The 15,827-nt window shown below is 36.9% G+C and overlaps 1 protein-coding gene across 1 annotated transcript in view; it reads right to left on the bottom strand.

The window, feature by feature from the left end:
• The window catches only part of LEMD3 (LEM domain containing 3), a 41,122-nt gene that overhangs the window by 7,544 nt on the left and 17,751 nt on the right, over positions 1-15,827 (bottom strand). Inside the window, exons 4-9 of the mRNA XM_054275603.1 lie at positions 8,763-8,830; positions 6,865-6,944; positions 6,636-6,784; positions 5,921-6,022; positions 4,812-4,914; positions 4,401-4,579 (exon numbers count right to left, since the gene is read on the bottom strand). Coding sequence (XP_054131578.1) covers positions 4,401-4,579; positions 4,812-4,914; positions 5,921-6,022; positions 6,636-6,784; positions 6,865-6,944; positions 8,763-8,830 — 681 coding nt within the window. The remainder of the gene's footprint in view (positions 1-4,400; positions 4,580-4,811; positions 4,915-5,920; positions 6,023-6,635; positions 6,785-6,864; positions 6,945-8,762; positions 8,831-15,827) is intronic.

Below are 15,827 nucleotides of genomic sequence, written 5' to 3'. Positions count from 1 at the left end.
GAGCCTACCATCAGCACAAGACTAAACTGCTTCTAACTTAATGTAACATCCTACCAGTAGGGAAGTGTGCCCAGGGCAGTGCAGCATATGAAAATAAAGATGAACTCTGTCTTTTCTCAAAAAACCTTCTCAAAATCATGCTAAATTAAAAGTAATTTTTGCAACTTAGATGGAGTTTTTCATGTATAAGGGAAAAAATTACATGGAAATCAGTGAAGTGTGAAATTAATGCTAGAACAATAATAACCCTTAATATGTATACCAGAAATGGCACCAAAAAGAGAGTGCAGAGAAGACACAGGCAAGTTAATGTTGTACCTACACAGTAAAATTGAAACCAGCATAGTTAAGTGATGTCTCTTGAACTTCATTTCATATCTGTAACAACTGATTCTCCCCTCCCCTAAAAGAAGTTGTTTCACTGACAAAGCTGTTCAGAATACAGTACTGATATTTGAAAAGTTACATTGGTGTGGAGCATACAAAATATTCTTGATAAGGGCATAAGCAAACACTCTTGCAGGTCAACAGTATAAGCTACACACTGGTTAACTAAGTATCTCACATCTTTTTCTACATAGGTCTAAGGAGTAATGCTTACAAGACAAAGATGAAAAGGTAGAGATGAAATAGGGAAGCAGAAACACAACTTTGTGCAGTAAGTCACTGGTGGGAAAAAATTCAGGACTTTCATAAATTCCCCTTGGGGATTACTGAGCACTTTCAAGAAAAGGAAGCTACTTTTTATTTAATTCATAATGTACATTATTTTACTACCTTAAACTGAATATCACTATCATTCTAGATTTGAAGAGCAGCAGTAGCTAAACACATGTGCTTTTGTCAACCCCTTTATTACTGTCTATGATGGAGGAAGTATCTCTGGCACTGGCTTCAAAATGACCATTGAAGAGATTGCAGTACAGCTTTCTATATCCCTTGAATTACTAGCATATTATTACAAAAGGAGTTCCCAAGTATCATCACCATGGGTTACAAGACAACCCAAAAGATCTTTAGATGTAAATTTGATGAACCTGATAAGGCTGAATACTTGCATCAAATATAGGTAGCCATGTTTCTTAAAATCAGGTTTTTTCAATGTTAAGCCATGGATCACTGCAATTTAATAAGTACTAACCCTTCTTACCAAAGGCAAGAAAAAAAAAGAAAACAATTATCTGAAAATATTGAAAATACATTCTTTTATACATCATGAGGTTCTTTAACACACATGGAAGGTACTGAAATTAATATCACCAAAGAGAAAAGTATGGTTGAATTGAGGTTTAATATAGCTAATTCAGCTATAGAAGACAAACACAGGATGGATACTGAATTTTAGCATGAAATCCAGTTTTCTTGCAATAGTTCACAGTATAATTGTGGTTTGGGGTTTTTTTGTTTGTTTTTGTTCAGAGAAAGGATTATGTTCTCACAAGCCGGGGAGGAGGGGTGTCATTCACAAAAGGTAACAGGTTATCTTCCACGCTGCAGGATGAAATATCACCCTAGACGTGGTACTTCAGAGAACCTCTTTATCTCATCTCCAGAGCTGTCAAGGAACCTTAGCTTGTACTGTTAGCTTAGCTACACTGCAGCCCTGCCTACCTAGCTTTCTTCAGAGTTCCAGTTATCAAAGGTGCGATAGGACAATTGTACCTGTTCTTTCAAAAGCAACCTGAACACACTAGAATTGTGGGGTTCTCTCCACTGTGAGATTTAATTAAATCACTTGGCATGATCAAGATTGTTTCTCAATTGACTATTCTCTTGTATATTGTTTTCAAAACATTGTGTTTGTTCACCCTACAATTAGCTTACCTACCCTTTTCTTTTTAACAAATACAGCTACTGTATCCAGTAGGTAATATTTCAAAGGGATGGCACCAGAATTTATTCTGATCCAGAAAAAAAAACCAAAAAGAAACCAAACAGTCAAAACACAGGCTGCACCCTGAAGAACGGGACAAAATGTCACAGTGATGCTTTAACACACTGCTAACAGACAGCAGGCATTAGATCTCAGGCAAGCTACAGGTCCCAAGAGTTAAAATGCACACTATCATTAATGGATACCCTTGTAAAATGATGACAGGCCTTTCTGAAAAGGGCTTCTTCTTCAATTGCACATGCTCAAGTATTGTTCTCTGCTACAGAGCACTACCAGATCTCAGATGGTTAAAAAATTGCGAGCTTGAAAGTTATTCACAAGATTCAGACCCAAGAATTCATTATGATTTTCTATATGCTGAGTCTGTTGAGGGCATAGCAGTCTTGAGGAGTATCTAGATTTATGAACTTATACATTCAAACATCAGAACTGGAGTATGAACTTAAATTCCAGTTAATACATACTTCCAAGAAAGGAAGAAAGTGACACATACATGTAGAATTCCTAACATCAGGAAAGAAATAGCTGGGCAAGACGCATGAGACTTATGCAACAGAACTATTTCCAACAGTCATTTGAACACAAGGAGTGCAAAATAGAGAGAGCCTTTGCATGTGAAAATTGCCTTTGCCTGCTGACTGTCATGAGCCCAAATAACCCACTGTCGTTTCAGGCACCCCATTTCCACACCCTTCTGTTAGAGCCAAAGTATGCAATTTCAGCTCTTCAAAGATCTTCACTAAACTTCAAACATAACAAGGAAATCAGAAAAATTGCAATTAAAAGGACTGCAACAGAATGGATTTTGATACATCCTATGCAACAGGAAACAGGAAGTTGTAGTACATACTCTCTAAGCGACATACAGATGAAAGCCACAGCTGAGAGATGAAGTTATTCTGTCCATATTTGCAATAAGCTGAAGCAGTTATCAGATGCTCAGACTGCGATGGTGCATATCAATACTACTACAGCAGTCTTTCTAGGAAGTGTTGGAGACCACTGTTCCGTTTACACTCTTGAATGTGCATTACAGGTAGCAAAACACCACCTGACCTATCATACACTGAGGGGTCTCCAGGTGAGCAGAATCCAATCCCATTTCTAATACAGGACAGAATGCCATGGAGTGATTTATACTGCAGTCAAACAGGACAAGAAAAACTGAGAGCAAATGAGCTGCAAATTGAAACTACAGCATGATGTTTCCCAGACTGCACTGAACAATACAATATGTAGAAGATTCAGATTTATAATACATATATGGTTTGCAGAAGCTGTGTTCAATTTAAGTGCTTGAAATTCAATCGTGGCGGTACTACAGAGATGGAACAGAAACAGCTGTTGACAAAACCCACCATTTCTGTATTGCAACTAAGGCACTTGGACATCCCTAATGTACAATGTCCTGGAAAGAAAAGGTTCCACAACTCCTGGAATAAAGTTCACATACATATCTCACTCAAGAAAACTTTGAGAAATTGAGAAATTCAGCAATACAGTTGTCACAGCAGAATGCCACATTACTACTACAGCAAACAGAACTTCAAGCCTGCAGCAGCATTCATGTGGTACTTTTAAAAAAGCAGCCCTCATTTCCAATGAATTATTTAAAATGAGAAATGTAATGCTAAAACCAGTAGTATAAGTTTGAGAAGTATATAATGATATTACTTACTTTCACACTCAGGCAGAGATAGAAATGACCATTCTTTTTAAATTGCAAATCAGAATTCAAATCCTATAGTTTCAATTTTTCATTGACAAAAAAAAAGAGCAAACCAAAACCTGAAGCTTAACATGAAGAAAAGCAGAAAGAAAAACCAAGAAAGGCTTTTCAAACCAGGAAAATATGACCACTGCAGACATAAAACTGCAAACCTATTAAATTCTTGCCATTTGGTTTCATGATAAAACTGAAAAGTGACAGACCACTGAAAAATTCATGTATGACAAACTACCTTCTCTATTAAAGCAAATGCTAACCACAGAGTCTGAAAAACAAATGCTGTGTAGAAAAACATTTATGACAGAGATAGAACATCTAACACTATTAGATGTTCCAAATGCACATTTTCCTAATTGAGAAGTCTTTTGTCCTGGCAATTTCCCTTTTAAAATAATTATCTCTTCCAACTTTGTCTTTAGGCAGCTTACTGGCAACTTAACAGTAGGAAACCTAAGTCTGCAAGACACAATTTACCTGCTGTCATACACAACCAATTACACTAACAGTAAGTAACTCACTTTGGCTAAATACCCACTGCATATTTCTGCAGTAACTATAACAAAAAACCTACCTTCCCTTGAAAACAAGGCAGACACAATGCACCAAAAGTAAGTCCATAAAACAAGATAATAGAAAAGTAGCACTAACAGTTTATAACAATCCTTAAATGCAAGAGAGAAAACAAGTCTTTCATGCCTGTTTTCAAGCAACAGAGTACCATTTTTAAGTTAGATGCAGAATTAAGACAATTATGTCTGCAAAATGCATCTTCAATACCTTGGCCTTGCCACACTTTTGATGGTATCACTAAAATTTTGTCACATGCTGCAGAAGGTTGCATCCACTTCCAGACCAAGAACTCGGCACCACCCACTCTTCGTGTCTCTGTGCGAACTCTAGATTCATTTGCTGCAAGAAAGTCAACTGCTCTGTTCCAGACTTTATTCATCTTCCTCCTTAAAAATTGAAACAAGAATCACAAAGTTAGCATAACAACAACCTGCATAGTTGAATCCAATGTAAGAGAATCCAATGCTTTTCCTACCATCTGTGTCAATAGGAAACTCCAAAATACTACACTGTGCAATCTATTAAGAAATTAAGTTATTTTTATCTGAAATTAAGTTAATTGACCAATTAATTTTTACTAGTTTTCCCCCCCTTTCAGTACTTCTAGTGAGAACGCACCTGTCCTGAGGTGGTATTAGAGAATCACGCACATGCAAAATTGGCATGTAAGGCTGCAACTCTTTATTTTCTGAACATGCCTCACTGTGGCTTCTTAGAACATCTGAGGACAAAAAAAAAGAAACCAAACTGATAACTATGTAGCTCATGCAAACATTAAGAAAACTATCACTTCAGGCAATTAACACCTACGCTGAACACTCTTCCTGATTTCAATAGTTAGGTTTTTCTGGCATTTTGAATCATTGTTTTTTCCAAAACATTCTTAAGGCAAATTAACAGCGTATCTAGGTATCCCAAGTAACTCTGAAGTAAAGGAAGATAGTTCTTACATTTACTCTTGACTGGTACTTTTTAAGTGTTAGTAAAGATGGCCATCTTTGAAAATAAAGTGCTTTCCTTCCACCTCAACAAAACTTGACTTGCAGACAAAAAAAAGTAGGCACATGGTTAAAATAGAAGAGTTTTGATTCCTCTTCCATCTCTGTATTTATCATGACTACCATAAATGAAAGTAATAGAACAACTTAAGTAAGACTACAAGACTACAAACAGAAAGACTACAAACTGAACCTACTGCTAACACTGCGGCTTCAAGTAGAAAGAGAGGACTTCAGATCTCAGTTGTGCATACTATTTTGCCAAAAAACCTTCTGCTAAAAGTAATTAACTAAAAAGCTGCTTTTTCTATGAAAAAAACCATTAAGGATGGTATTGAGAGCTACCACACATTTTTGGAGTGGATATTTTATCTGAAGTTAGCTGAAAAAACACATACAGAAAGCAACATGTCGCTATACTTAAGTAAACAAACATCACATTTATATTTGTATTCAATAGGAGGACAAAAAACTACCAAGTCAATGGCAACTTTATAGCCATGCTGATGTAATTCACAAATTACAAGCTTCATGTCAAAAGCTTTGATTAAGTTTAAAGGATGGGGTATTAAAAAAAAAAGAGAAATAAAACACAGATCACACTGGACCAAGAACTCTAAGAGCATGACAACTAAACATGAAGAAACATTAACTGAATTAATTAACAGTACTCTGAAAGCTTATACAAAGCTGATACAGATATATCAGACACAATTGAACATGCCATACCTATGATTTTCACCACCATATCATACATCTGCTTTGTTTCTTCTTCCTCTTTTGCCCAACGGTATTTCATGTAGTGTAAGACTCCCCAAACCATTGCTATACCTGCATTAACATGCATAATACACTTTAAGCAGTATTAGAGCACTGGATATTTAACAGAGTTTACAGAGCATACTTCAGAAGCAGACTGAACTATCTAACAAGCACTGTAGATTCCAAAACTGGTGAAATACACTGTACTTGCTGCCTGAAAACAAACTCTTCCACTTGAAAGAGCAGCTACTTCTAGGAAAACATTTATTGTTTTAAGAACAGCTCAGTACTCCAGATCATCTTTTTTGCAGTTATTTTTTAAACTTCCTGGAATAACAGTGAAATATCCTAAAAATTAAGGCTATCATATTTTTACTGAACAGTTTGCTTTTTCTGGTCAGTTCAACATGGAACTTTTGAAAGCCATAAGATATTGCTCTGGCAGGGAAAAAGATTTCCCAAAGAATAAATATGTTCAGCTGACTACAGAAGCAGATGATAACCAGTGTGGAAATACAGTGGTGCAACAGAAATGCATATCAAATCCCAATTTAATCAGGATACGAACGGAAACTCTAAGTTTTATGGCTGAATAAAAACTTTCTCTAAACTTGCTTTTCCCCATGCACTTAGATAAATATGAGTTACAACAAAACAAAGGTTGACTGTTTTATTAACTTACCCCAAAGCAATATTGATAATCTGTGAGTTACATTAACAAATGCACGGCGAAAACGACACCTGAAAGACATCTTTGGACTAGTGGATTCCAGATACTTCACATCTGCCACGTTAGTGACATCCACCTCATTAGGGTCATTGCTGAGACACCTATTCAAAAACATACAGTACTTATGAAAAAGGACACATTCTCTTAGAAGAAATTAAATGAAGAAATAAACACCACTTACTTTATGCCAACATCTTCCCCACTATTCAAGATCCATTGTAATGATGTGTTAAGTACACTTTCATATTCTGGATCTAAATTCTGTTAAAATACAATATTAATCAGTAATTTCATAAATAACCAGGGACTTATCATGCAAATAAAACTGAGATACTATACAGAGCAGTAGTTAAAACTATATTGTTTCATTCCTGATACTTCAGGTTTTCAGTACGTGTCCACTGCATAAAGTAAATCTATTTGTGCTACAAGCAGTTCCCAGACTCGCCAGCATCCCTCAAACTAAGGAGTATTTGAAAAGCCAAGCCACGTTCACTGTTTTAGTCACAACTCTAGAGTAACAAAAAACTATTCAGCCACTAGGCGGCGATCGCTGGAAACCTACTCCGAGAGTGAAACTTCAACTATATCTGAACTCTGCTGGAAACGCCTCCTATGAACGCAGTTCCATGCTCCATTCTTTTTTAAGAAGCTTGAGTAAATATAGTTTTAACAGATATTTTGAAAAAAAAAATCCAGGATTTGTAGATCAAGAACTGACATCACTACATTGACTTATAAAAACTTATTTATATTAATTCTCATAGGATAACGCTCACTGCTTTCTGAGCTAAGGTTTTCTTCATAGCTCATCTTGCATGCTCTTTTGCAGAAAGAGAAAAGTGAAAATGGAAGTAACTGTTGGATTTGAAATTACAGTCCCAAAAAAGTTTTATTTTCATCTTTCCTCTGAACCTCACATTGGCTTAGAATCCAAGCATAAGTACTTAAGAAAAGACAGTAATGGCTTTATTTTACCTTTGAGACTAAAGTATTGAAAATTTTATCAGTGAACACACAAATTCTGCAAAGAAGCTGTATGGTTAAATAAGACTTCCTACAAAGCAACAATTTTTCATATTAAACTTGAGTTTTCTAGCACAGCTAAAACAGTTATGGTAACAGTGAACAGTTATGTCATTCTTTCAGCATAGCAGATAGGCAAGACAATCAGCTCTAGGGCATAACCTTAATTTTTTCCACAATGGACTGATTTTAACTGATATAGATTATTATTGCCAAACCATAAACCAGTGTTAGCAGCTTCTTTGGGACGCTCTAAAGCATTGCCCCTTTTTGTCTATTACATACACATTTGCCAAAACATAAAATTTCTACACATTTATATATTACATACATCAGTTTACCTCCTGCCCATCCAATCAAAGAAATCTTACACTCTCTGCCTCTTAAAAGCTTCAAGTACTTTTCCACTGAAGGGTACACCAGCGTGGGCTAAAATAAACCCTACAGCTGTCAAGACAAGGCAAGAGTCATCTTTTATTTGGGGAGTGAGGCAGGGGAATAACAGCGAGTGGGATTTCATAATACTGCACAGTGATCAAATTAACAAAAAGGCCTTTTTTTGACCATTTGTATTTAAAGCATCAATGAATAGCCTCTCCAAACAGCTGCTGCCTGTCAGGCTGCTTGCACAGATCTACCCATCAACCATTCTCCACAAAGAATGGAAGAGTATCCCTTTCTACAAAGTCTCAAAAACCAAAACAGTGATTTTCAGAGAAGCATCTAGATATTTGAGTATTATAAATTTATTATTTTCATCTTGGTCAACTATTTCCATCGAAAAAGCCCTGCATGTCACTGAAGCACTGCTCGCTACACTTTCATTGTCATTAATTCTGTTTCTTTTACCCTCCCTCTCCCCAAATGCTCACTACATCCCCAAATAAAAATCATATGTAGTATGTATTAAAGTCATCAGTTCTGATCATTTCCAAATACTATTTAATACTAAGTCAAATTTTAGTCAATACAGTAGATACAAAAACAGGCCTTGCAAATTGTAACTTACACAGATCTTCTATACAATCAATGAAAAATAACTCATTTGCTTACTTTTAAATATGCAGCTGCCTCCTGGACGGTAAGGTTTCTTTGAATAGAGCTGCCACATTCATGTTCCCCTGGTAAAATGAAAACTTTTAATTTAATCTATTTATTACTGCATTATATAAAACAAAATCACCTAAACACTAGCTTATGGTTAACAACATTTACACAAGCAGTCTTAGCAGTACAGTAATTCTCATAGGTTCCACTAAAAATACGGAAAAAATCTCTGCACAAATTTCTCCTTCAAAAGAAGTTTAAAAACCCCAATGATTTTCAGAACTAATAATATGCACAAAATACAGCAATACAATCTCATGTGCTGCTCAGAAAGTGTGTTTGGGTATTTACACCAAAACCAGAATAACAGGCAGCATGAAGAACTGTCAGAAGGACATCACCATAAAAGTTACTGTACCCTGACTCAGCTTCCAGATAGTTTCCTTTAACTCCAAAACCTGTATTATCTTTTATAGAGCCCAAGTTCCAGTTGAAATACATTCACAGTATTTCAGGCACTATGAAGTTACCGCATTTTAGATTGGCCTAAGTTATTCTCATTGCTTTCCTGAACCTGCACAGAATCCCACTATAGCTTGAAACAGGCACTTTTAACATCTTCTATTGGTTGTGGAATGTGTGCAGGAGTAGCCAGGAAATAAGGTATTTATATGCATAGTCAGTCCTCAGAGCAATGTGCCATCATCTCCCTGGTTTTCTCTGCTAAACTAAAGGTACATGGTTAATGCAATGAACAAAGAAGTAGTGAAAGTAGTGACAGTCATATCAACACAAAGCCATACAGAAAAGGAAAAGGTCTAACGCCAGTTTTCCATCTATCACTAGGCCATCATTTCTGAAGAACTGTCAGCATTGGCAAGACACTTTTTCCCCTGCTATTTCTTCAAAAAAACCCTAAATCTTGGCATCTGCAACTATGTTTTTACTGTGCCAAAACAATAAAATAGGAAACAACAAACCCAGTCTTTCATTGGCTGAGTGTTATGCCTGCCTTACCTTCTTGAATCTATGCCAAGTTGTACTATTCCCAAAGCTATAGCAAGGCTAAGAAAATTTAAGATACTTGTGCTTCTGTAAAATGTAAACCTTCACTTATATTGGAATATATTTTCTAAAAAGCAATTTCAAGTATTAGTTCCCTACAAAAACAGGAACTTTCAAGGCAATGTGAACAAAAGTTAGGAAACACTAGCAAGTTATGGAGAAGCACCTTCACACCTCACTCATTTGGAGTGGAAGGAAATACACATTTCTATGAAGCCAAAGTCCTTCTCAGGCTGCAGAAGTTTTGTTTAATACACTTCAACAGATTTAAGATATTTTGGCCTTGCAAGCACATTAGCCTAACAGGGATGCTCTTACTGCTGGGATATAGAGAAATAGGAGCAGTGTTTGTAAGAGTGCTAACTGGCCTAGAAGTGCTGCTGGAACTCAGCCTGTGTGCATGCATGTATTTTCAATCAAGCACTGAGCATAAAATTTTACAAGTTGTTTCACTTGAAAATTAGCATGCAACATCTAAGACTTTCAAAGTGCCTGAGTCTACTGTAATTGCAAAACTAGACAGATCACTGCTGAAAATGGACACCACTTTCATAAAACCCACTCTAATTTTAGCACCTGAATTGGAGCTATGGGCTTTTCTTGTATGTAATTTAGGCAGACTTTGGTTTACAGCCTAAACTGTACAGCCTGTAAATTTACATGTATAATCATCAGTGATTTCATGTTTCAAGATGAGCAGACTTAGAATAACTATACATCGTACTCATACAGTCTCTGGTGTAAACATATTGTTTTAAATCTAGAATTGATAGAATGAATACAAGAAACCCAAAACATATCTCTGTAAAAGCTGTATGTACAATTTACACCTGATACTAAGTTGTATGACATGAGTAAGTCTGAACAGGTATTCCTACATTTAAGCCTTCTCTCTTGTTTGGTAAGACCTGAAGTCTTTCTGAGGTCTTTTTAATACAGATAAAGCATGTCAGTCATACTTTGAACAAAACAGCTTGTGAGAGAAAGGGGATGAGACCCTTCTGCTAAGCTTTGCTTTGGTTGTTTTTTCAATTATCCAGATTAGCAGAAAAGTCTTGTTAAGAAATAAACGGGAGAGAATAAAAAGGGTGAGGTTAATACGCAGATGAGAAAGCAAACCAAACACACAAGCAGGAGACAGATTGTGAAAAATATGAATTCTTAAAAAGAAGTTTAAGGGTCCATGTTGGACTTTCCACTTTCTGAGAACACATCATTGCCTTTTACAACAGAACAAAAGCTCCCTTAGTTAGGAGACTACTGAATTACTTTAGTAGTTTTAAATGCTAATCTTAGGTGCCTTCGTCCAAGAATTACATTTATGCAGCACCCAGCCAGCACACTGACTTAACAGCTTCTGGTCTCATCTTCAGAAATCAGCAGACAGTTTCCTCTCAGTCCTGCTGCTGAATTTTTCTTCAAACTGTATTCCCTCTGAACAAGTTTAGCAGTTAACAAAACCTTTGCTGCCTGGGCTCTGTCAATGTCTAAGGCCCATCAGTTCAAATTTCCCTCAAGCAATACTGGGGCTTGGGAGAGAGGAATAAAAATCACTTTGATCTTGTCTCCCACTTAAAAAAAGTAAGCTAATCAGTTATGGAGTTTCAGTCTTGTACAAAAAGCTACTGGAGACACAGTTTCTCATTCCAACACATCTTTTGCTGAGATCCATTTAACAGCTTTCTTCTGAGAAACTCATGAATTTGAAAGCTTGCAGAAAGTTAGGCATTTCACAAGCCAGACAACCTTCTGTTTTACTGCAACAGCAGGATATTCCTATATGCCATTTCAGTCACTGTGTTAGCTAATAGTTCTGCAAATGAAGGCTTACTTTGAATAACTTTGGTGCAATCATTAACCACTTGGCCTGGAAACCCACTTTCCATAGTCTGAGCCAAAAATGTTTCCCACTGTTCCATTTGAGGCCCTATATTCAGGAATGAAACTGAAGCACAGGCAAAAAAACTTTACACAAGTCTGCTGCAAGATACATCTCATCTCTTCGTAAAAACTGAATCTTTGAGCTTAAACTTTCCTTGACTACTGATCACCAACTTCAAGAGCAATCAAAGAACCTTTGCTTTTGAAGGGAGGCAAATAGCACATCCCAGCAAGAATCACAAAACTACACTTTAGCTTATGTTAGTGTATTTGGGCAAGCCACTTAAGAAGTAGAATTCTTCTAAAACCACTACCAAAAAAGCAACTAAAGTTTCAATTCAAAGAAATACTTATTATGCCTCAACTGCTTCTAACATAAAAACCAAGTCAGATCTTCTTTTCCATGCAAGCTAGAATATTTGAAATTGACTTTCATTTAGGCATTTAACTTATGAGCTGCAGCATATACAGGCAACAGAAATATTTAAAATTTTGAAGTATTTGCTTTACTCTGTAAATAATTTTCTTACTTGGTAGCAGAATGCAGTGGAAATCTAGTATTTCAAAGAAGACATGGATTTAGCACAGATCTCTAGCTTATAGCTGGATATGATATGGCCACCAATACAAACTGCAAGCAGGGTACAAGACATTTGTTCAGTAAGTCTCATGTTTTCAGGCTACTTGCAGCAGAACACTAAAGTGGACAGCTCAAGAAAAGCAGAAGACCAAGAGCAAGTAAGAATGCCTGATCTTCTAAAGGCAAATTCAACAGCTCAACAACGCTGCAGAACACCAGAACTTGCCAAACAGCTGTTTAATCACTGGTTGGAAACAGCACAGTATCAATCTCCTGAAAAATCAAAGATTAGGAGAGTGACAGAACAGAGAGCCTGCGGCAGCCACCAGATATAGTAACTGATACTTGAAATTAATATTAAATAATATTAGGTGGTTTGCCAGGTTTTTCTTCCAGCCATGGATTTATCAGGAAGCCTTATTACATATGAAAGCCTAATTCACCCCTGCATCTTCAAGGACCCTTCTTTTCAAGTGAAAAGAAGGAAACTGTCTAAACCTGATAGACTGTCACACTGAAGAATGCCAGGCAAGAGAAGTGGCTACCTAAAAAATCATTTATCTACAAGAAAGGGTCATACCCATGGGTGGCTGAAGGCTTCTTGTGACTATAGTGGTTAGATTTATTCATTTTGCAAGTCTGACTGAAAATGGATGTGATCTCTTGAAGTCTCTCCATGAAGGACCAAAATATCCAGTAATTAACATATGCTGAAGCAACTCTAATTTTAAAAAAGCAGGTATTTTGTTTTAGCAGAAAGTGTTGGTACTGAAATATATACTGTTTATAAAAAGTTGCTGTTTTGAAGAATGGCTAAACCGTTCAAGATAAGAACATGGGAACACAAATTTCAACTCAAGGGAGAAGCACTATCTGCTATCAGGTTCTGAGTTTCCTGTGAGGCAAAAATAACTCACTATAGGTTTGGCAGCCCAGTAATTCTGAGAAGAGTGATGCATTAAAGGCAACCCATTTCTATATTGGATAATGAAATAATTTGACAACATATTGGAGCAAGACAGTCCAGAATAGGTGTCTACAATTGCAACATGGTATATTAACTCAAAATTAACAAACTATTACTCTGACATTTTCTTCCTTAAAAAAATTAATGTTCTATCTTCTATAATAAAAGCCCCATCACTTGCCCTCCATTTGAAGTTGACAAGGTAAGAAAGTAGATCAGTAAAAGTAATGAGTCTGTTTTATTAAACAGAGCTAGAAACCAAATTTTGAGGGGACCATCTTTATGGTAGTCAAGATGTTGAATAAAGCTTAACAGAACAGAATGCTTCAAGTTTCCAGCCTGTCTTTTTAATATTAATAGTTATAACATGAACAAATGACTCATAGCCAAGTATGAAACGAGAGAAACTTTTCCAAGTATGTGACAGAGAGACCTGAAAGGCACCACTTTGTGTAAATCTGTATTCTTTAACTTCTCTTTTGAAGTGGTGCACTGTGCACAAGATCAACACTCTTAAATCCTGCATCTCCCTTGCAGCTTTCTCTGTTTTATGCCTTTTAAACTGCTTCCGGAGTGTGTGCCAGGTCTACATCAATACAGTATTCAAAAATGGATGGCAGACATCTTCCTCATATCTTGAGAAACTTAGCATTAAAGAGAATTTCTGTCTAAGTAAAGATGGATTAGGTCCTTCTTCAGACTGTATGAAAGCTACTCTACTGAGCAACCAGGTAATTTCACATTACAGCTCCAGTCTGGAGCACCACCTAACCAGACAGGATAGTTCTATTTTTCAAAAGGAAGCATTTGAAGATCCTTCTGGCCAGAAACAGACTTACAGAGAAAAATGCATCTTTGAGACCTAGTGAAGCTAGCAGCTGTCTTGGAGCATACAAATTCTTCTTCATAAGGCAGACAGGTAAAGATCTGTACACTGAAGTAAGCCCCAGCTAGTAAAGAAAACTCCCTTTCTTTCATGGATGTAGAAATTATGTGCCAAACCTTTTTACCCATTTAGTACATTGTGTGGCCCCTGGAGGGCCAGATGACACACTGAACAAACAGCAAGCTGTTACACTCTTCAAAAGAGAGGGAAGCAGCATGACAGTGATCTAAGCAAGGAAAAGCAACAATCCCCTGGAACGCTCGGCTATAGTAGTCTGTGTCAGAAGACAAAGATGATAAAGAGACTGAAGCATCACTCTAATGAGGAAGACTGAGGGAGCTGGACTTGCTCAGCCATGAGAAGAGACAGCTGAGAGGGAACCTCACCAATGCTATAATTATCTGAAGGGAGGATGTCAAGAGGATGGAGCTGGGCTCTTCTTGCTGGTACTCAGCAACAGAACAAGAGACAATGGGCAGAGACTGATGCACAGGAAGTTCCACCTGACCATGAGGAAGAATTCTTTACTGTGTGGGTGACTGCACTGGAACAGATGGTCCAGAAAGCATGTGGAATGCTTCCCTTGCTGGAGATGTTCAAGAACCATTTGGATGCAACCCTATGCCCTGTGCTCTGGGATGATCCTGCTTGAGCAAGGAGGTTGGCCCAGATGACCCACTGTGGTTCCTTCCAACTTGACCCATTCTGGGATTCTCTGATGTAAACAAACCAAAATATGTGGGGCTTGTCCAAACATCTATTTTATTCACAGCAGACACCATAAATGCTGTGGAGACAAAATGTTTCTGCATGAAGATAGATTAGTGTTGCAATATACAGGGTATTACAGAGCTGCTCAAATTTCTCACACATTTCCTATACAGCCCTGACATATTACACTGTTGGCTTTGTATCTGACACAGAGCTGTTTCCACATTTTTTTCATGTTTGCAAAATGTCTGTAGCACCTGATAATAATGGAAAAGCCTTCTTGGTAAAACTTGCTGATGCCAAACAAATAGTTGGCACAAACACCAGTAAGACCTCCTGAACACATGATGGGTTAAATATGCAAGGATGATAAAAATGGCTTAATAGTCATGACACAGACTCAGCTGTAACTCTCATTTACCAGATGCTAAAGTTATAATCACAGCCTTAACTTCACCATTTCCTATGTGTGCAGTTTAAAGCTGTGTTCCTTACGACTCTAGATAAAACCACCCTATTTTTTACTTTGAATATTCAATAATACTATCCCTAAACACCAAATCTGACACATTACTATATGCAGCACTTTTCATTACTGTATAAGTCATATGGTTACGTTGGACATTTTATCTAACAAGGCAATCTTGTTCAACCATTACTGTTCACTTTATTAGTAACCGTTTTAACACAGTCGCAAAATATTTTATTTTCACCACTGTGAATTAACAACCTTTAAGAAACCCACACAGTCCTCTTCACATATAGTAAATTTAATTTAAGCCTTTTAACAAAATGAGATTGCTAAAGTATTCAGGCATCAGGTCAAAAACCACACAGGATCACAATATTCAAGAGCCTATCTCATTAGCAAACATTGCAGCAAAAAGTGCAACACTGGTGGAAAAAGACAGTGTAAGTGAATTAGAAACAGGATTTCAAGTTCCCCAAAATGGAGCTCTAAATGGCTATCAGAGACCCAGT

This window comes from Melozone crissalis, unplaced genomic scaffold, assembly GCF_028551555.1.
Source record: "Melozone crissalis strain CALT ecotype California unplaced genomic scaffold, PUWL_Pcris_2 ptg000004l_1, whole genome shotgun sequence".
In the NCBI taxonomy this organism is placed as follows: Eukaryota; Metazoa; Chordata; class Aves; order Passeriformes; family Passerellidae; genus Melozone; species Melozone crissalis.
Note: the sequence above shows the minus strand (reverse complement) of the source record. Positions and strands in the feature narration are given on the sequence as shown.